Source organism: Gymnodraco acuticeps, unplaced genomic scaffold (genome assembly GCF_902827175.1).
Source record: "Gymnodraco acuticeps unplaced genomic scaffold, fGymAcu1.1, whole genome shotgun sequence".
Taxonomy (NCBI): Eukaryota; Metazoa; Chordata; class Actinopteri; order Perciformes; family Bathydraconidae; genus Gymnodraco; species Gymnodraco acuticeps.
This window is the reverse complement of record NW_022990428.1, coordinates 1-22,610: the sequence shown is the minus strand read 5'-3', so window position 1 is coordinate 22,610 and position 22,610 is coordinate 1. Positions and strand designations below refer to the sequence as shown.

Genomic DNA, 22,610 nt, shown 5'->3' with positions numbered 1-22,610 from the left:
CATACTTTTGCTGATATTTGTGTTACTGCTGGTGATGTTACATGATTGATTTCCTCTGTCTCAATGATGAAAGTTATGATAATAGAAGACATGAAGCTGCAGAGAGAGGATGGATATATTCTTACCTCTACTTTGTGATAAGATGAAAATACAATATTAAATTGTAATTGTTAAACACATTGTTTATTTCATTTACTGAGGTTTTAACCATTATTTACAACATGTGTACATAAGCAGTGGAATAATAGGGTCATTCAACTGTCTTCAGTTTAATTTAATTAATACAAAAAAAAGGTCATAGAAAATGTTTAATTGTGTATTTCAGCAGAGCGGGGGGGGGGGGGGCACGGTGCTGCTGGACCTGGAGGTGCTGACCTGGGGTCAGTGGGACATCATCTGGGCAGGTTTAGGGGAAGAAGGAGAATATAAACTGTTATAATCACAGCTATTAAGATTAGAACACTAATATTGTTAACAATCAATCTATACAACGTGCTTTTGTTCATTTAAAAAAACATTGTTTTATTAGTACAGAAAAATTAAGACTTATTTTAAATATGAAATAATATGATTAAATTACATAAGCTAGGCCTATATATAATTTACTTGTTAACTTACTAATGTAACATTACTGGGGGCTAAAGGAACAGCTTCATCTTATTTACCTGGCCATGGTCCTCTTTAATTCATCGCCGACGGTGATCTCCAAAAAAATGTAAAAGTAAAGTTTCTGGATCCTTTTCAGCTGAGTTGAATTTGCTAGCAGGCTGCTGGAGCAGCGCAACCGAACAGCGCGTATCACGTGACGTAAATACGAAGCCCTCCGTAGGCTAGACCGTCTCATTTCGTAGGCCGCTCGGTCCAGCCTACCCGGTCTACGTGGGCTGGGTCCTCCGTGGACCTCGTAGGCTGCGTACCCCGAAGGATACAACCCCTGAATTGAGACACGGCCAGTCCTCGGTTATAGCTCCTCCAGAGAGCCTCCTCGACGCTCGATCCTCGGTCCTCGACGTGCATTTAGACTCACTGCAGTGCTTCTCAAAGTGTGGTCCGCGGACCACTGGTGGCCCATGAGGGCGCCCTAGTGGTCCGTGAGTATATTGTTAACATTTGACATTTGAAATTAATTAATTAATTAGAGCTTTCCGCACTCTCGCGGGAATATCTCCGCAATGGAGCGAGTTTAAGTTTCACTTTCGATTGCATGATATAGCCCCGCGCAACACCTTCATCACATATGTTGCCACTTGTTTGTACCATTTTCAGGCGATTTGTAATCTGTTCTAGAAAAACGATGTGATTTTGGATATTTGTGGAGTTAGGTGGTCCGCGAGTGTTTTTTTATTGGTTAAGTGGTCCTAGGTATGAAAAAGTTTGAGAAACACTGATTTAGAGAAATTAGATGTGATTCAACATGGCGTGCTAAAATTCATTTCCGGGTCACTACCGGAGGACCGAGGAGTCGAGGAGTCGAGGAGGGGGATTTGATTAAATGAGAAAGGGCCTATGTATATTTTCTGCTATTTTATTTACTATTTGAGATGTTTACATTTTCGATTGTTTAATTCTAGTCTTTTAACTGTCTTATGTACAATGCCGTGTCTTTTGCTGCTGCAAAGCAAACATTTCCCAAATTGGTATCAATAAAGTTCTTATTTTATCTTAATCCTCAAATATTAGCAAATTTAACTTTTTCAAATATTGATGTAACTACATACACATCGATATGTTGTATAAATATTGCAAATCAAAACCTTTATTCACTACTTATTACCAACAATCGTAGTTCTATCTCCGGTAATCATGCATTCAAATGTCCCACCACGAACTTCCGGGGAACTATTGAGTCTCCCTGAACAACGTGACGATCAAGCATTTTGGTCCTCCGCTGTCGTAGCCAAACAGTAATCGAATGTGCCACTTCCGGCTGACAGTGGCTGACCTCCGTCTCGGTAGTGACACATGTGTAACAAACTGTGTCTCCACATATATCAGTGTTTGTTTGGTGTACATACAGTACAGTGACTCCATGCTTGTCTTTCCTTTGTGTTGTGCTCCATCAAGTGGACACTCTGTGCCATAACCCCAGGAAGTGGTGGAAGTGTTTTCCTGTAGTGTAGTAAAACAACAAAAACACAATGAACGCAGTGCTGAGGTCTATATGGTAGTATCCTGTTAAACTTGCATTAAATACCACAGTACTATTTATGCAACACCATTTCTTGACTATTTTTAAATCTGGCTCAAAAGGCCTTTTACAAATGTGAGGAGAATTTTCATGCATCACTTTGAGCAACAAATAAAACAGCAGTTATTGTTGTTTAGATTATAAAATTAGATAACATGTAATCCTGCTTACCTTAACATATACATATACTGAGTTTGTAAGCACTGAAAAAAATAAAAAAATAAAAGGCTATTTACCATGTTTTCTAAAATCTTGCCAAATGTATAGATTGGTTTTGATCCTTGACATACGGAAACCTTTTCTTTTTGTGTTTTTAAGACTTGTTTCCTGTCATCTGAAATAACACTGAACACATTACTCACACAAACAACAAAGACCAGTGACCTTGAAATTAGTAGATATGTTTTTATTTAAAATTGTACTTGTCAAGATTGTTATCTTGGATGAAAGACAACATATTTAATCCGATTCACATTGAGTTCTTGTTTAGTTCAGTGATTATAAAAATGTGCTGGGAGGGAAATCATTTGAAAAGGCATTTTTTCAAAGTATGAGAAAAGGAGGGTTTCGTGTATGCATGATGAGTTAAAACTGAGAACCTGGGAAGAGGTGTATTCTGGCTTTTTGCCAACCCCCGTTAGTCATGTGACCCTCATCACATTTCATCCAGTACACACAACAAACACACATAAGTGTGTGTTGACACAATGCAAACAAATGTAGGACATCATGTTGATTCAGCGTTTTATATCACAAAGGGGGAAACTAGTTTTATACAAATATGGCAAAACTACAGGAAGCAAATGGTAGGGCTTAAGTCAAACTGTTATATCTTTAAAAAATGTAATTAAATCAAACCTAATTTTTCCTTATATGAGTTGTTGGCATTAATACTTGTATAATGCTAAACTCTGTAGTTAGTTACTTCATTGTAAAGAGTAGTTTTTGTCTTTGTGACTCGTAAAAGTGAATTCAACCTCACTGATATCAGCCCCACTGCTTTCTGCTCTACAGCCGCACAATATTCAATCACTGATAGTGGAAACAAACATTTCATCCTACAAGCTCTTCACACAAAAAGCCATAAACTTATATATTATTTAATGTGAATTAGCCACAGGAAATGTGTCATGAAATACAGATGATGTGTAAACCAGACCTTCCTGTTCAGTGTTTAGTGCTCGAGTCCCTGCTTTCTCAGACCAAGCATCTCGTTTATTTGACTGTTTTCTTAACTCACAATCACATATTTATAGATGTCTTTGATTGATAAGCCATTTTACCGGTAATCAATATAACACCTGGCATGTAAATATACAAGTTAACAGTTATGAGGATTTATCATATTATTTAGCTTAATTTGACTTTTTCTAGCAGTATAACTATTACACATATTGTATTAAGTACACAGTAGAGGCATTAAAAGGCCTTTCTCTTTATTGAATTTTTAAAACAATTGATTATAAAACATTTAATGTTATCATCAATTCTAACTATAGTTACAATAAATCTGTAGCTTTATCCAACGTTCATATAGATATTCTCCATGTGTTACGATAAAGTGTTGAAGAGATAATTATTTGATTGTTGAGTAGATTAATGAATCCACTTATGTGTTGTATACAGAATCTAAACCATATGATAATCAGTCACCACAGTAAACTTATTTTGTAGAAAATGTGATGAAAATTACATTACATTACATTACATTACATGTCACTTGTTAGACGCTTTTATCCAAAGCGACTTACATACTCAATACTGGGGCAATCCCCACAGGAGCAATTTGGGGTGAAGTGTCTCAGGGACACAACGACATGCTGACTGCAGTGGGGTTTGAACCTGTGACCTCCTGATCCGAATACCAACTCACAACCCACTGCACCACAGGCCTCCCTGATACAGTTTTGACTCTAAATATCGAAGTTTGTTCCCTTGAATAAAAACAAATCAATACATGAAATAAGATGAGTGATTAGTTGACAGGCGTGATGATCAGAGGTGCAGAGTTTTTACGGCCATATTGAAGTCCAGGACTGAAGAATGGGTAGAGTTTCTCAGTGAAGGAGCAGCGAGTAAAGGAGTAGATAAGAGCTGCAGCATCTACGTCATAAAAGGAGACCAGACCCTCCTCATAATCCACAAACACCCCCACCTTCTGAGGCTCAGACCTCAGAGAGAGACAGACTGACGGATCATCATTGCCATTGTACTTATTTCCATTTCTCAAATGTATAGTCCAGAAACCATCTACAGGGCTCAGTGTCATCTCACCCTTCCTCTTGATTGACTCTCTGGCCACTCCTAAATCCCACTCAGTCTTTCCTTTAACTTGAACCTCAAAGTAAAATATGCCTGAAGAGAAACTCTGCTTTCCTAAAACACAATTACAGTAAGAAAATCTCTCTGGGTTGTTTGGTAGATTCTTTCTCACTTCACCATCACAGACATGTTTTCCATTGTGCGACAGGATGAGATCAGGATGTGCTGTATCATGATCAAGAGTCACATCCACTGCGTACTTCTGGACCCTCTTCAGCTCAGCCTCAAGCAGCTTCTTCATCTCTTGGCTGAGTGTTTCCTCCAGCTGAACCACAGCTCTCACCACAGCTCTCACCACAGTCCCTTCATATGATGATGGAGGGATGCTGACCTTTGTCCAGTCCTTGGTGGGTGATGGGTGTTGGATGTTTAGGGACTGGACACCCTGGAGAACGTGGAGGTGGTCTTCAGACCGTGAGAGATGCTCAACTTTTGCACTTCTCTTCTTCAGCTGAGAGATTTCCTGTTCCAGCTCTTTGATGAAGTCTTCAGCCCGTTTCATTCTCATGTTCTGCTTCCCTTCTATTGTTTGGATTAACTCATTCAGGTTTCTCTCAACAGACTCCTTCAGAGCAGTGAAGACTTGAACTCCTTCTGCTATCTCTCTGTCTGCGTCTTTCTTACTGAGGTCCACTGAGTGTTTGATCTCCTCAATCTTCAGTTGTCTCTTCTGGATCATTTCCTCACTTCTAGCCTCTTTCTTTCCCAGCGCTGCCTTCTGCCCTTCATATGCTTCTTTGAGAGGAACCACATCATGCATCTTGTGGTCTGAAACAGTGCAGAGCATGCAGACACATGTGTGGTCGGTCTTACAGAACAGCTCCAGAGGTTTATCGTGCTTCAGACACATCCTGTCTTCCAGGTTCTCCACAGGGTCGATCAGCTGATGTCTTTTCAGACCTGACATTGTCAGATGAGGCTCCAGGTGAGTCTCACAGTAGGAGGTCAGACACACCAGGCAGGACTTCAGGGCCTTCAGTTTGGTTTCAGTGCAGACGTCACAGGGAACTTCAGCTGGTTTGAAGACTTGTTGCTCTGAGCTGCTGCTGCTGGCTTTCTGTTGAGCCGACTGTCTGAACTGAGCGACCATCTCAGAGATGAAAGTGTTAACGTGCAGCTCAGGTCTTATGTTGAACTCTTTTTTACACATGGGACACAGGTACTTGTCACTTGTATCCCAGTGTTCAGTGATGCAGGTTTTGCAGAAGTTGTGTCCACATGGTATGGTGACTGGATCAGTGAACACATCCAGACAGATGGAGCACAGGAACTGATCTTCAGATGGCAGATAGCTTGCAGCAGCCATATCTACACACATGTGAAAGAAAAGAAAAAACATTTGAAACATCAATCATCAATTCATATTATATATAGTTTTAAAGAAAGAAGTTTGATAACTTGTAACAAGCCATGAGCAACCGTGACCATTTAACTCTGACAGAGTCAAGCATGCAACTCTGGCAAACAGCTATGAAAATATAGGTTTTGTCAAAAACATTTCTAATGAAAAATAACACTGCTCTTCTCACTGTGTGACCATTACAATTCATTTCCTCTAGCTGCTTCAAATTAAAAGACTCCAACTGTTTCTCTAATGGAAATATTTTATTTTGAAACAGCTAGAGGAAATGGGTAAAAGTAATATGTAGGAAGTGATCAGCAAACCATAATAATAGAATTGAATTAAAGTGGACTTTATATAATTGATATGGTTATATTGTTAGAGAAAAACAAGTTTGACGTAAAGGGTGCAGCTTTCATCTGAGTAGAGCTGTTTTGTGTAAATCCTGCTTGTTCACAGTGTAAATATAATCAGATGTACTCACCAGTGTTTGACAGAGAGTCTGCTGTGTTGTTGAGAAAGATCTGATGAACTCAGTTTGTATTTTCTGTAGTGCAGTGTGGCTGCCTCTCTGACTAACTTAACTTTCGTTTCCTGAGTGTGATGTGTAAGCTCTCCTCTTTCCAGTGTAGCTCCTCCTCTCAATGCAGCTGGGTTTGTTCCCTCCCTCTGATCTGCATGGGTGTTGAGAAATACCAGGTTTTCTCTGATAGTTAGGAAGCAAAGGTTCTCCTTTACAGATGGGAGGGATGAGGTGTGTCAAAAGCTGTTCATACTAAAATCTCTTGAAAAAAGAAATATGCAGGTAGCATGGTCATAGTTGAACTATTACATCATCATACATCATATTACACCATTGAAACAAATCATTTGTCCTTGGTCAACATGAGAGTTTATCCTGTACATGTTTGTCACAAACTGTGTCTCCTCATATATCAGTGTTTGGTTTGCAGTACTGTGACTCCATTATTATCTTTCCTTTGTGTTGTGCTCCATCCAGTGGACACTCTGCGCCACAACACCAGGAAGTGGTGGAAGTGTGTTACTGTAGTGTAGTCAGTGGCGTTTTTATATACAAAAGTGGTGGGGCACAAAAACCGTAGATGTCTATATATAAGCTTCTGCAGAGAGGTTCATGGCTGGTGAGGCACTGGCACTGACTCTTCAAGTTTACAAATATTATATTTTGACCTAAATCAAAATATTATATTATTTTCAAAAGCTTTTTTTGTCTGATGCTTCGATACATTTTAAACAGACAGTTCAACAAAAGGATACCCAAAAAATGTAATTTGATCATTTACATATTGAATTGTTCTCTCTTAGTAAGATCCCATTTTCAATAAAATTGCGGTCTTACCTTGACTTGAAGATGAAGTCCATTTGCCTATCCTTCTGGACAAACATCTCTATGACTTTTTTGTAAAAGTCCTCCTTATATTCTTGTAGTTTCAAAAGTCTATCATAAATCGAATCGATAGATTTATGATTAGAAAATTATAAAAGTAGGGTAGACGTGGATATTATCCGGCTGAACAAAACGTGCATTTATCTAACAGGTACGTTTCCCAGATCTTATTTTGAGCCATTTTCTAAAATCCTATGGAGAAATCTCATTGCTTTTTTGTGGAGGGAAGCCATGCACAGCTTACTTCCTGGTTTTAGGACGCGTCTCTCGTCTCCTCTTCACCTGCTCTTCATACACCACACTTTTCGCGGCACACATACTTACAGCCAATCAGCTCTGAATTATGTGAGATGATGTATGGCAGCTCACTGCCCCTCCTATAGAGTGGCAAAGTCCCTCCTCTTCCGGTGGACTTCCATGGGACCTTATTTCGGAAAAATTATGAATTGAAGTCAATGGAGAGAGAACAATTATCTTTCGATCCCGTTTGAATTGTGCCACGAATTACACATATGATGTTTGTCAATTTAAAAGATAATTTTGCAAGTCAAAAAAAAAAAAAAGTGTCGTAAAACTGTGAAGTAACACATTTGTTTGTGTGAAACGCTCAATGAACTACATCTCTGGTCTCGCAGAACAACACACGTCACCAAGATGGCCGTCACTACTGTCTTGTCAACAAAACGATTGACTACCCTCACTATCACCACAATGAAACACGTCCAGAAGAATGTCATGCAAAGCTGCCTGCCTGCCTGCCTTCCTTTGATTCTCTCTGAACTGCCTGGTCTTTTTAATGTTTAATGTCAACCATTTGTGCAGATAGCATCAAGTAGAACAGATCGCCGATCGCCGACCCTAGCGTTAGCATTTCTACCCCGGTGTGTATTATAGAATGATCACACCGATGACAGTACTCTTCAAAGGGTTCACGAAATATGACTACTACTCTTACTGTTTAACATTTTGGGTTACTTAATAATACTTCATATTAAGGCTAATAAAAATGACACAGCTATAATGCTAACTAACGTGCTAGCTACTAGCTAGGTAGCTAACTTGATCCAGTCACTCCTGGTCTTTTCATCAGACGGGAAGCAAAAGAACGAGCAAGACCCATTGCTGGTATGATAACCACCTGGTACTAAGCACACAGGCATCTTGTTAAAATTATCTTATTTTAGCCAGCGCCATATAGGTAGATTATATCCATATGGCGCTGATTTTAGCTATTTTAGTGGAGGAAAACAATTGTGACATCACTTACGCGACTCAGGGATTTGTAGTCTTTCTAGTTGCGTATTTTTCATAGTCTTATATTTCAACAGTTTTACGACAAACTGTGACTTTTTTGACATGGAAATTATTTTTTAAGATTGACAAACATCATATGTGTAATTCATGGCACAATTCAAATGGGATCGAAGGATAATGTTTCTCCATTGACTTCAATACATTATTTTTCCGAAATAAGGTCCCATGGACCGGAATTGGATGGGCGTGACTTCGCCACTCTATGGTCATTATTTTTTGCCACACACATTAAATAGGACAATACTCTGAGCATGCGCAGTATAGTTTTTACAGTAACCGTTCACTTAGACAGTGAGAGGGAGGGGCATGATCGGGTTTTGTCCCACATGGCTCTAAACAGCTCAATAGGCACACACTGTAGACACTCATTAGAAGAACACAGACTAAAACAGCAATGTACAGACGAATCAGATGATTAAACATGATCTTAAAATATATTTTATATATATATTATTTTTTTTAAATCATTATTTTTAAAACTTTCTGCTGACACTAGGTGGGGCTGTGCCTGCTGCCCCTAATGACCAGTCACCAATGCGGCTTTCACACCAGCGCTTTTCCCTTTCTAGCTCCGAGCTAGAGCTTTTCTGGTTCAGCTCCGGTTTCCCTTTTCTGCTCCCGCTCTGTTGTTCACACCGCCCAGAGCCCGACTGGTGCTGCCGCTGCTTCGTCATGACGTCACCATTTACATCGCTGATTTGCTCCCCAACGGCATTACGGCGCTCACTACAACAACAACAACAACAACGGGGAACTGCGTCGGGTCGATGATCGTGTTGCTTTTAATCACACGAAGCCAGATTAAATTAAACAACGACTTCTCCAACCTTATGCTTTTCTCCAGAGTGCCGTGGTTCATTGTTTATTAATGTGTTTCTGCGGCATTTACCGACCGCTGCAGTGCTGGCTGCTCTTCCACGGGAGTTTATTCTCCCGTTAGCTCCCGGTTAGCTCACACTGCAGCGGCCGCTCTAAAGTATTCACTGTCCGACTCACACAAGCAGCTGATACATAACATATCCCCAGTTCCATTTAGCCTAAGTGAATGTGTGTCAGTCTGAATTGACGCTGTTTGGCATCACAACGCTGTTGTGAAAGTTTCTCTGGTATAAAATGGGTGATGTTAGCTTAGCAATGAAGCTAAACTGCATACTTGCTGTTGCTATTGCTATCCTATTGTGGCATAAACCGTTTTCTACAGGCACATTTTACCGGCGTATTTTTCATTATGATTCTACTTGTGATAGTCGGACACGAAAACCTGTGCAGCCCATGTATTGATTCCATCCGATAGCTGCTATAATACAAAACAAAACGTCTGCCTCTCTCCACAATGATCAATAACAGTGAACGGATGGTCAAAGTAAGGTACAAATAAACAGAATCACACGAAGCCTGGTTAGTGTTGCCTGACTTTATAAAGTGTGTTTATAAGCACTACTGCTTGTAGGCAGGCATGACAGTCGACCCATGTTCAGGGGAGGTGGGTTTAGTTTCCTGCACGCCTCGACGTAAGAGAGACGTAAGCGACGCCACCTCTTAGCTCCGAAGCTCTTGCCTCGAGACCGACAATTTTTTGGAGCTGGAAGTGAACCGGATTCCGGAGCTAAGAGGCGGCGCCGCTGCGGTGTGAACAGGAAAAACCGGCACTTTTCAGGCTCCAGCTCCGAGCCGGAGCTGAAAACGCGTTGGTGTGAAAGGGGCAGTGTAGTACAACCACAAAAACACAATGGATGCAGTGCTGAGGTCAATATGGTATTATCCTGTTAAACTTGCATTAAATACCACAGTACTATTTTTGCAATACCATTTCTTGACTATTTTTAAATCTGGCTCAAAAGGCCTTATACAAATGTGAAGAGATTTTTCATGCATAACTTTGAGCAACAAATAAAACAGCAGTTATTGTTTTTTTAGAATCTAAAATGAGATAAAATGTAATCCTGCTGACATTAACATATACTCAGTTTTTAACCACTGAAATTAAAAATTAAAATAAAAGGCTATCTGCCATGTTTTTTTAAAATCTTGCCTGATTTATAGATTGGTTTTGATCCTTGACATACGGAAACCCATCAAGTTTTTCTTTTGTGTTTTAAGACTTGTTTCCTGTCAGGTGAAATAACAATGAACACATTAGTCACACAAACAACAAAGACAAGTCACCTTGAAATTACTATATATATTTTTTTATTTAAAATTGTGCTTGTCAAGACTGTTATCTTGGATGAAAGACAAAATATTTAATCCGTTTCACATTGAGTTCTTGTTGAGTTCAGTGATTATAAAATGTGCTGGGAGGGAAATCATTTGAAAAGGCATTTTTTCAAAGTATAAGAAAATGAGGGTTTCCTGTATGCATGATGAGTTAAAACTGAGAACCTGGGAAGAGGTGTATTCTGGCTTTTTGCCAACCCCCGTTAGTCATGTGACCCTCCCAGTTGTTTCTACCACACACACAACAAACACACATAAGTATATGTTGACACCATGCAAACAAATGTAGGACATCATTTTTGATTCAGCGTTTTATATCACAAAGGGGGAAACTAGTTTTATAAAAATATGGCAAAACTAGAGGAAGCAAATGGTAGGTCTAACTGTTATATCCTTAAAGAGTATCATTAAATAAATTCAAATGTTTCCATACGAGTTGTTGCCATACATACTCGTATAATGCTAAACTCTGTAGTTAGTTACTTATTTGTAAAGAGTAGTGTTAGTGTTATAGTGACTGCCTTCACTCATCAAAGTGAATGGTATCTCACTGATATCAGCCCCACTGTGTTCTGCTCTACAGCCGCACAATATCCAATCACTGATAGTGGAAACACACATTTTTTCCTACAAACATTTACACAAAGACATCAACTTATATTTTTTTAATTGTGAATTAGCCTCAGGAAATGTGTCATGAAATACAAATGATGTGTAAACCAGGCTTTCCTGTTCAGTGTTTTCTCAGACCTTGTGTTCAACATGCAGTTTATTTAAACATTTTCTTAACTCAAAATCACATATTTACAGATGTCTTTGATTCGTAAGCCATTTTACCAGTAATCAATATAAAACCTGGAATGTAAATATACAAGTTAACAGTTATTAACCAAACAATTTTTAACAAATGAGGATTTATTTTCATTTTTCTAGCAGTAAAACTATTACACACATTTGATTTACTATAATAGAGGCATGCAATAAGCCTTTCTCTTTAACAAAGCTTTATGACAAAATTCAATATAAAACATTTAATGTTATTATCAACTATAACTATAGCTTGACAAATTTGGTGTCATTAGAAACAACTTTTGCATTATCAAACGTTCATAGATATTCTCCATATGTTTTACGATAAAGTGTTGAAGAGATAATTATTGGATTGTTGAGTCCACTTATGTGTTGTATACAGAATCTAAACCATATGATAATCAGTCACCACAGTAAACTTATTTTGTAGAAAATGTGATAAATGATACAGTGTTGACTCTAAATATCGAAGTTTGTTCCCTTGAATAAAAACAAATCAACACATGAAATAAGATGAGTGATTAGTTGACAGGCGTGATGATCAGAGGTGCAGAGTTTTTACGGCCATATTGAAGTCCAGGACTGAAGAATGGGTAGAGTTTCTCAGTGAAGGAGCAGCGAGTAAAGGAGTAGATAAGAGCTGCAGCATCTACGTCATAAAAGGAGACCAGACCCTTCTTATAATCCACAAACACCCCCACCTTCTGAGGCCGAGACTTCAGAGAAAGACAGACTGACGGAGCATCAGAAGCTTTGTACTCATTTCCATTTATCAAATGTATAGTCCAGCAACCATTTTCTGGGCTCAGTGTGATCGCTCCCTTCCTGTTGATCGACCTTCTGGCCACTCCTAAATACCATTCAGTCTTTCCTTTAACTTGAACTTCAAAGTAAAATCTGCCTGAAGAGAAACTCTGATTTCCTAAAACACAATTCCAATCAGAAAATCTCTCCGGGTTGTCTGGGAGATTCTTTCTCACTTCACCATCACTGACTTGTTTTCCATTACGCGACAGGATGAGACGGGGATGTGCTGTATCATGATCAAGAGTCACATCCACTGCGTACCACTGGACCCTCCTCACATCAGCTTCAATGAGCTCCTTCATCTCTTGGCTGAGTGTCTCCTCCAGCTGAACCACAGCTCTCACCACAGTCCCTTCATATGATAATGGAGGGATGCTGACCTTTGTCCAGTCCTTGGTGAGTGATGGGTGTTGGATGTTTAGGGACTGGACACCCTGGAGAAAATGGAGGGGGTCTTCAGACCGTGAGAGATGCTCAACTTTTGCACTTCTCTTCTTCAGCTGAGAGATTTCCTGTTCCAGCTGTTTGATGAAGTCTTCAGCCTGTTTCATTCTCATGTTCTGCTTGTCTACTATTGTTTGGATTAACTCATTCAGGTTTCTCTCAACAGACTCCTTCAGAGCAGTGAAGACCTGAACTCCTTCTGCTATCTCTCTGTCTGCGTCTTTCTCACTGAGGTCCACTGAGTGTTTGATCTCCTCAATCTTCAGTTGTCTCTTCTGGATCATCTGCTGAGTTTCAGCCTCTGTCTTCCACAACCCGGCCTTCTTTCTTTCATATCCTTCTTTCAGAGGAACCACATCATGCATCTTGTGGTCTGAAACAGTGCAGAGCCTACAGACACATGTGTGGTCGGTCCTACAGAACAGCTCCAGAGGTTTATCGTGCTTAGAACACATCCTGTCTTCCAGGTTCTCCACAGGGTTGATCAGCTGATGCCTTTTCAGACCTGACATTTTCAGATGAGGCTCCAGGTGAGTCTCACAGTAGGAGGTCAGACACACCAGGCAGGACTTCAGGGCCTTCAGTTTGGTTTCAGTGCAGACGTCACAGGGAACTTCTCCTGGTTTGAAGACTTGTTGCCCTGAGCTGCTGCTGCTGGCTTCCTGTTGAGCCGACTGTCTGAACTGAGCGACCATCTCAGAGATGAAAGTGTTAACGTGCAGCTCAGGTCTTGTGTTGAACCCTTTTTTACACATGGGACACTGGCACCTGTCACTTGTATCCCAGTGTTCAGTGATGCAGTCTTTACAGAAGTTGTGTCCACATGGTAAAGTGACTGGATCAGTGAACAAGTCCAAACAGATGGAGCAGAGAAACTGATCTTCAGGTGCCAGGTAGCTTGCAGCAGCCATATCTACACACACAAGAAAGAAAAGAAAAAACATTTGAAACATCAATTCATATCATATATTGTTTTAAAGAAAGAAGTGTGATAACTTGTAGCAAGCCATGAGCAACCGTGACCATTTAACTCTGACAGGTTCAAGCATGCAACTCTGGCTAACAGCAATGAAAATACATATTTTGTCGATAATTTTTCTATTGAAAAATAACACTGCTCTTCTAACTGTGCGACCATAATTATTAATTTCCTCGAGCTGCTTCGCATTAAAAGACTCCAACTGTTTCTCTAATGGAAAGATTTTATTTTGAAACAGCTAGAGGAAATGGGTAAAATCATTATGTAGGAAGTGATGTAATAAAAGCAGGAGAGCAGAAGTGAATCAAAACTCCTACCACAGAGATTCAGTTACAAGTAGTGTTGTAGTCGAGACAACCTTATCCGAGACATTACCAAGACTGAAGAGTAGCAAGACCAAAACAAGACCAAGACTTGAAGAGGTCGAGACCAAGGCCAAGGCAGGGCGAGACCGAATCAAGAGCGGAACCAGACTGTGAATCCAACACTACATGATACACTTACACAGAGATGGGGTCATTACTAAAAAAATGTAATATATTACACTACCTCGTTACTCGCTACATAAAGTAACTTGTTACTTTACTCGTTACTTTACTCGCCGAGCACGTAGGAACTGCGCATGCGTGAGTGGCAATAACTCCTTACCAGCAGCAGTGGCGCCAGCAGGGGGGGGCAGGGGGGGCCATGGCCATCCTGATATATTTGTTGGCCCCCCCCACTGGCCCCCCCACCACACACACCGCCTCGCCAGTCACGTATGCGTAGTAGTTTATCTGATATTTAACAACAAATACACAGCCAGCGAGTCGCTTGATTTGAGCTTCCAACACTCATACTGCAGCCCCTCCCTCTCCCTCTGCTACCATGGTAACACTCTGATACTCGGCGCACCACTCTGATACTCGCGCGCACCACTCTGATACTCGCGCGCCCCACTCTGATACTCGTGCGCACCACTCTGAGATTCGCACAGACAGCAGCAGGTTGCAGCAAAACGTTTCTTTCTACTGACTTGACAAATCCACCAGACTTCTAGAAGGTAAGTCGTATACGTTTGTTGCCTGTTAAGCCCCACAACACTTAGGCTTTAGTGTGTTAGCTTTAGGTAGCAAAAAACGGAGATATGCTAACCTTTAGTTGTTATTCTGATCAAAATGTGTGTTCAATGGCATTAAAACGAGAAAAACGCTGGAGGACCTGGAAAACAGGCTCGGGGCTCAGTAAAGGCTGGCTTGACTTCAGGTATAATTCGTCTGTAAACACACTTTGGCAGCTATCCTAGTTAGCGTTAATTTAGCTTGCTAAGCTAACGTTAGCTGATGTCGGTATGCTGGGCTGGTGTAATGCGTAGGCTACTATTAATCACTGCTGTGTGTAATGTCAATTTGCAGAAAATGAAGAGAAAGTCAACAGACATCTCTTCTTATTTTAAGAAGAAGATGAGTAAAGGAGAGACAGAGCTGGCAGGGGAGCAGCATATAGGGCTAGTGAGGAGATGGCCATACATGCTAGAAAGTACATGTGGAACTCTGTTTTGTAAAAGTGAAACTAAAACCTAAATACAGTTTTATTAATGTGATTGTGACCTTTTTAATCATTTAAGTCTTCTACACACTTTAGGTCTGCAGCTCCTTCAAAATGAAACGAGAATCTATGCAGTTTTTCCTCTTATGTGTTCTGAGGTTATGAGCCAACCATTAGTCAAGTTTGTTTTCATAATATTCTGTATGCTATTTAAAAAAAGGGTAACCAGTTTGTTTATAAAGTATAAATATACATTTTCAAAACAAATGGAATACAAGCTATATGTATTACTCTCACCACAGTGGACTAATCTTGAAATATGTCTCGTCACCTATTTTCTGTCTAATACTAAAAGGTGGTGTTTTGTATCATTTATAATGTTTTTCATTTGCTATAAAAGGTCAATAATAGATGGTGTTTTTGTGTTCAATCACAGTATCATCAGTTCAATCAGTACCATTTTATGTTTTTTTTTGGGTCCTGTTGAAATAAAATAGTCATGTTTTAAAACTTGATTTAATAAAGTCATGTCAATCATCTTTGATCCCAGTGTGACACAAACAGCTTTGTTCAGTCTAAAACAATTTATAACCTAGAGACATAATATAACTGAAGAACATGTTGTGTTGCTGTTGTGTATTGTATGTGTTGAGAATGCTGAACATGTTGTGCCTTACAATAAAGGAACTTATTTAAATTAAGCTGTATTTGTCTTTTTAAAAAGGAAAGAACAACTAGCATATAAAAAACAAAACAATAAATCACCAACACATGTATACATAACACAAAACAAGGTTCTTTTAAATGTCGTTTGAAGTCAAATGTTAACTATCCGTATTATATTCACTTCAGATGAATAGTATAAGAAACCAAAGTATATCAGTAGGTGATTCTCTTTGCCATTGTTTTAATCTAGTCTATACCTTTACAACAATTACATTCTTGGTTTTGGTGGGCCACCCCAAGATTTTCAGTGGCCCCATTTGGCCACCCCTATGAAAGATTTCTGGAGGCGCCACTGACCAGCAGGCGGCGGTAGTGTGTATTCGTCATTCAAAACGGGCAACAACCGGAAAACAGAGAAGAAGAACAGACTACGTGATATAAACAAACAACAAATAGCGTGTGCGTTAGCTTCACCTTAGCATGTTTGCAGGTGTTTGTTGAGGTTTGACGTGGTGTTTACAGCAGTGGATAACAGCTTCTGGCCTGGACACAGTTTGCACCTCACCGTCACATTCCTGTCTATTCTTCGGACAAACTCAAAGTAATGGGCATACCTCCATACCTCTTGTCTGTCAGTGTGATTATGACTGATTTTAGTAAGTAACGAAGTAACGCGTGTCGGGGCAATGTTAGTAACTGTAGTGTGATTACTGAATTATAAAAGTAGCGCGTTACACTACTCAGTTACCGACAAAAGTAATATTATTACAGTAACGCGTTACACTCAACTCTGCACTTACAATACCATGCAGTGTTTCCCCTATATACAAATAGCGGCGGCGCAGCGCAGCTGCTAGGGGGCGCCAGCCAGGTACCCAAAACAAATTTGATTGTTTGTTATTTGGATTTGTAGTATTTGTGTTACTGTATGTTAATTAAAAAGGTGTATTTTTGCTAGGGCAGTGGTTCCCAACCTGGGGGGGGGGGGGGGGGGGGGCACCAGGCCTCAGATGATTTGAGGCCAAATATCATATTTAGACTTTTTTTACATATAGTTGTAAAGCAATACATGATTGTCACTAAAAGCCTTGTCCCTACATTACAATAAAACATAACAAATAATTGATTAATTTGAATACAAATTCAAGTTAGTAGCTATTATAGGCATAAAAAGACAGAAATGTATAATTCTTTCTTTAATAGAAATGTTTCTTCTGCCCGTAAAGTGTCCAAACCAGGCATTTCTGGATAAGCGCATTTTTAAAAACATAGTCATTGTCCATGCCGGTTTCAGTTGGATTGTCACAGTTGCTCCAATCAGATCGGTTTCCTCCATTTTGTAGATTATTTACAAGTTTTGAATCCACATAAACACATCGGCAAAATCCGGCTTACTTTGAGCATGTGTTTTAAACAGTTTAATCCCTTTGTGAATTGTTTCCACTTGCGCCGTCCTTTAATTTCTTCATACAGCGGGAATCCAAATGAATTAATCCTGAGTCGAATAACCATCAAAGTCACTCCAATAGTGCTCCTTAATTACGCTTTCATCCTCTAACAAAATACTTCACATTCATCCAGTTTGTGACAGTAGTTGTAGCATTTTTGAGACTTTTAAACTTTAATTGCCGCTGTTACGCAACTTACAACAGGAGTCATTTGGGGGGGCTCTTGGGAAAAAAGGTTGGGAACCCCTGGCCTAGGGCGCCAGATCTGGGGGGCGCTGCGCTGGTAGCTCTGGGAGGGGAAAAAACATTTTTGACTGTTGGCGCTCATCCTCATTTTTGGCCTCGATGTAACAACATTCATAAATAAGTAAATGTAACACCCTTTTCACCCCGGTTATACTTTTCATTTGCCCTGTACGATGGGCGCTGTAAGTGATGAAAGTGGGGGATGTTGGCTTAACTATGGGATTAGTTTTGTTTCATAAAGATAAAGCAACACTTTCTCAGAATCAAGCAAAACTAAGAGTTTAAGACAAAAAAAAGCAGAATACATTTAATTTAAAAAATAAAACTATAAGTTGCAAACAAATCATTTGTGTAATCATGTAAACTATAAGTATTTTTCTTTGTTTTAACATATCTTTTTGTTTGCAGTTCTCTTTGCTTCTTTCTCAATGATCAGACTTTTGCTCTCGCTGCAGCTCTTCTCGTTTGCGCTCCCTCATTTTTTGTTTTCGATTTTAACACAAACATCCCAGGTGGGCGGGACTTTCAGGGGTGCGTCCCCATTGGCTACTCAGTTTTTGAGTGACAGCCACACCACAGATCATACAGTGCAACTCATGCAGCAAACTCCGGAGTCCACTCGGCCACGTTAGTGTCGGTGTCTCCTGGGGAGTTTCATGAACATATCGGACGTATCTTATGGATTGCTGTGCATTATACTTGTGTTGTGTAGTTTATACTTTATTCCAACTTTAAATATTTTAATACCTGAACACACTGATGCTGTACAATAATTTCCCTATTTGGGATTGATAAAGTGTCTGTCTATTTATTTATTTTATAGATAAAAAAAAACACATCTATGTATTTTCAAGCTAAAGGTGATACACAATATAAACTGTATACTGTTATTTTTTCAAAGACATGTTACATTTCAAAAGCATACATTGCTATGTTTAGGACAAACAGTTAAAGCCTGCTTTAATTTAACAAATTCTACAATATAAAAGTGGCAGATTTGCTTTATTAAAACAGACCAGACCTAGGTTGCATACCAACACAATTAGGAACATGCTCACATCTTACTATGTTGGTCTGAAGAGCTAAATTTTCATGTAGAATAAAGACAAAAGAGTTAAAACAAAAATATATGTTAAAACAAAGAAAAAATACTTATAGTTTACATGATTACACAAATGATTTGTTTGCAACTTAGTTTTATTTTGGAAATAAAATGTATTCTGCTCGACTCAGTTTTTTTTCTCTTAAACTCTTAGTTTTGCTTGATTCTGAGAAATCGTTGCTTTATCTTTATGAAACAAAACTAATCCCATACTTATCAGGCGCCCGCAGCTCACAGCCAAAGTGCGAGCGTGGGAGCGAGGGAGTTTACAAATTATGTAAACACATATTTCCAAGACACTCCTTTATAATTATTAGGATAAATAAAAACAGGTTTGAAATCATTCCAATGTATACTATAGGACAGTAAACCAAAAATATAGTTTAAAGTTGGAGATATACAAAAATATGCATAACTAAATAAATGTTAAGGTAAAATAAGATATAAATGAACAACAAAAATAAAAGAAGTTACATTTATTTGTTATTGGCTGTGGTAGGATATTGGTTATGTTCACATACTTATTTGATTATTAAAATGTAAACCGATCTTTTTCATATGGGTGTTTAGAGTTGTACAGTACCCCCTAGATCAGGTCTCTAGTAATTGTGTGCTCAAAGTGCACCAGATTGAAGCATTTTACTTTAAAATGTTAAAAAAAAATCTTCCCGGGGGGGCATACCACCGGACCCCCCTAGAGGATGTGACTTGCACCCCCCAATTAAAACATGTTCATACATAACTGAATACATTTGAAGCCATTTTGACGTATATTACCTATGTCAATAAGTTTCTGTTTTTGTAATGTATTTGTCCTTTGTAGAGATTTTTCATTTATTCTTTATATATAAAATCTCGCCTAGGGCAGCAAATTGTCTAGAACCGGCCCTGGTACTAGGCCTCAAGAGCCTTTCTTGTGCTGCCAGACACAGAAACAAATTGGCGGGGCGCACTTCGCACGCATTAAAAATGTTCCTGCGCTCCGCGCTCACATTGTGCTGGGCCCACGTGCCTTAGCACCGCTGCCAGGCCCGGTTCTACGGGGGTGCATTGCACCCTCATTTGAAAGAAAAAAAAAGTGGGAAAAAAAGAAAGAAAAGAAAAGTGAAAAATATTACATATATAATAACAATATTAATAATAGTAGTAATAATAATAATAAGAATATAGTTAATAATAATAAATTGTAATTGTGGTTAAATAACATTGTCTGCTGCATTTATTTGGTCAATTTAAACGGTAAGTAACGTTATTATGTCAGGTGCGCGTGACCTGTGCTGCTGCGCGTTCGTCATCTGCAAGGTGCTTACACAGCAGTCAATGATGGACATCATAAAATGGTTAAAACAACAAGCCCTTATCGCCAGCAGTAACACTGCATCTACTGCAGGTAATAACAGTTCAGATTAGGGCTGAACGATATACCGTGTCATGGCGATAACCGCGATATGCGCGATTTTCACACCGCAGGGACGTGCGGTTTTATTCATTTTTTTTTTTTAAATGCTAATGCACTTTAGCACAGAATTCAAAATAAAGATACCCTTATTACTTATCGAAACTGCACATACAATATATCTGATTAAAGCTGAGACTCCACAGATTATTTAAGTATAGTATCTCAGCGATCCGATCTCGCGACAGGGGAAGCAAACACAGACATCACAACACGTACCTTTTACGGGAGATTGTCTCACCGTAGCTGTCAATCTGATCAAAAGACGTGTTCAATGGCATTCAAACGAGAAAAAACGCGGCTGAATCGGTTAATCCATAGGTTGATAATGTATCTGTGGCTTTGAAGCAATTGTTTATAATCCATAATTCCATTTTTATGTAAAAATCGGAGCACAAAAGTTAGCTAGTAATGGTAGTCACCAGTGTATGCAGCTTCCGGTTTTGGCTACGCGTCACTCACTCCTTATTTGGTAATGTGTGTGTGTTAGACTGCCACATCGCCAAGACCGGAAGCAGCAGCCACTCTTGTGGCTACCATTAGCAGCTAACTTTTGCTCTGCGATTTTTACATAAAAATGAAATTATGGATTATAAATGACATAATTTTTGTATACAGAGACGTTAAAAACCTATGGATTAACCGATTCAGTCGCGTTTTTTCTCGTTTTAATGCCATTGAACAAGTCTTTTGATCAGATTGACAGCTACGGTGAGACGATCTCCCCTAGAAGCTCCGTAAAGGTATGTGTTGTGATGTCTGTGTTTGCTTCCCCTGTCACGAGTTCGGATGACTCAGTGATGATACTATATACCTAAATAATCTGTGGAACCTCATCTTTAATCGGATATCTTGTATGTGCAGCTACGATAAGTAATAAGGGTACTTTTATCTTGAGTTCTGTACCAAAGTCCGTTAGCATTTTTTGCTCAGGGGTCATTTAGATGCTTCTTATGAGACTTGTGTTTTGTTTTGGTAAAAATGGTTTGTATCGTCAGTTAGCTGAGATTATTTCCGTTAATCTGGTATAACACATTAATAGGTTCTTAAATATTAAGATCCCCTGAGACACAGTGTCGTGAAAAAAAAAGTAAAGTACCCGCCGGGACCTTGGGGCTTAACAGGTTAAAAAAAACGCAATATATATCGCAGGGGAACAAAAAACCGCAATGTAACATTTTTTCAATATCGTGCAGCCCTAGTTCAGATCATTGGGACATTACGTTACCCGCGGCCACTGTCGTGGACACTAACATCCTCCCGCCCGACTCGCCGGCTTTGCCCGCCTCGCCCACGGAGGCAAAGCAGCCGCAGCCGTCTTCGTTGCCCCAAACACCACCACCCCACGGCGGCCCGCAAGTGCCAGAGGACCTCGGCAAAACAGAGCCTGCCCAGGTATATTTAAAAAAGTACCCAACTCGCCTGTACAGTGGGGTAAGGCGCTCATTTTGCAGCTCATGGTTTCAAAACAGAGATTGGCTGGAATATTCATGTAAAAAAGATGCCATCTTCTGCTATGCATGTAGACATTTCGGTCTTAAAAAGGGGAGTGATTTATAAAATATCCATAAAGAAAAAGTAAATCTGTTTATAGTTCGGTTTCGTTTGGGTGTTGAGATGTATCCATAGATCTCTTCATGTTGCTCTCAAAGTGCATCAGATTGATGCTTTTAACTTCAATATTTAAGCATGCCCCCAGACCCCCCTAGAGGAGGTGAGGACCCCCCTAGAGCAGTGGTTCTCAACTGGTGGGTCGCGGATGTGTGAGTGAAGAAAAAAAAAATTGGAATTTTTTTTTGGGGGGGAAAAGTCAAACTTTTATTTTGAAGGCCCGATTTTCTAACGCTGTGCATGCAGTCGGCGTTGGACTGGTAGTACCGGAGACCATAAACGGTTTTGAAAACTTATGTCACATAGTGATCATCTTCTCAATAAAATATATTTGCTGATGTTTTTTCGAGTCTTCTGGCCAATCAGAATCAAGATTGTTGCCGGAAGTCCCCACGGAGAATAACTTTGCGGTAGAACTCTTCTTTATACATCCATGGTTACAACTTCAGATAGAAATGAACACATAATGAAATATGACTCCCGGTCTGATGACTGACAGGTCACAGAACAATGGGAGCTATCTACCCTTACCCACAATTTAAAGTAAGTCACACAGACTATCTCCTCTTTACTCTTCTAGATGTCAGAACAAAGTGAAAAACAAACAATGGCATAAAATATTATTAATATGTCGGGTAGTAATAGATTTATTTATTTTCTCCTCAGAGTGTACCAGAATGCATAGTTTATGTTAGTATTTCTAAAAATCTCCTGGGGGAAAAT

At 39.5% G+C, this 22,610-nt stretch overlaps 2 protein-coding genes across 3 annotated transcripts; both read right to left on the bottom strand.

Moving 5' to 3' along the window:
- Positions 1-3,607: 3,607 nt before the first annotated feature.
- On the bottom strand, positions 3,608-6,443 carry LOC117551955 (E3 ubiquitin-protein ligase TRIM39-like). Of its 2 annotated transcripts, XM_034225046.1 has the most exons (3): positions 6,337-6,443; positions 4,087-5,818; positions 3,608-3,878 (listed from the first exon to the last, which is right to left on the bottom strand). In XM_034225046.1, exon 2 carries the CDS (start codon positions 5,814-5,816, stop codon positions 4,164-4,166), a length of 1,653 nt encoding a protein of 550 aa, XP_034080937.1. In that variant the 5' UTR covers positions 5,817-5,818; positions 6,337-6,443; the 3' UTR covers positions 3,608-3,878; positions 4,087-4,163. The 2 variants fall into 2 exon arrangements, with proteins under 2 accessions (XP_034080937.1, XP_034080936.1); XM_034225045.1 differs by lacking the exon at positions 6,337-6,443 and having other exon boundaries at positions 4,087-5,849.
- A 4,644-nt stretch (positions 6,444-11,087) lies between these two features.
- On the bottom strand, positions 11,088-17,691 carry LOC117551934 (E3 ubiquitin-protein ligase TRIM39-like). The gene is made up of 2 exons (XM_034225015.1): positions 17,672-17,691; positions 11,088-13,765 (listed from the first exon to the last, which is right to left on the bottom strand). Exon 2 carries the CDS (start codon positions 13,761-13,763, stop codon positions 12,123-12,125), a length of 1,641 nt encoding a protein of 546 aa, XP_034080906.1. The 5' UTR covers positions 13,764-13,765; positions 17,672-17,691; the 3' UTR covers positions 11,088-12,122.
- Positions 17,692-22,610: the final 4,919 nt, after the last annotated feature.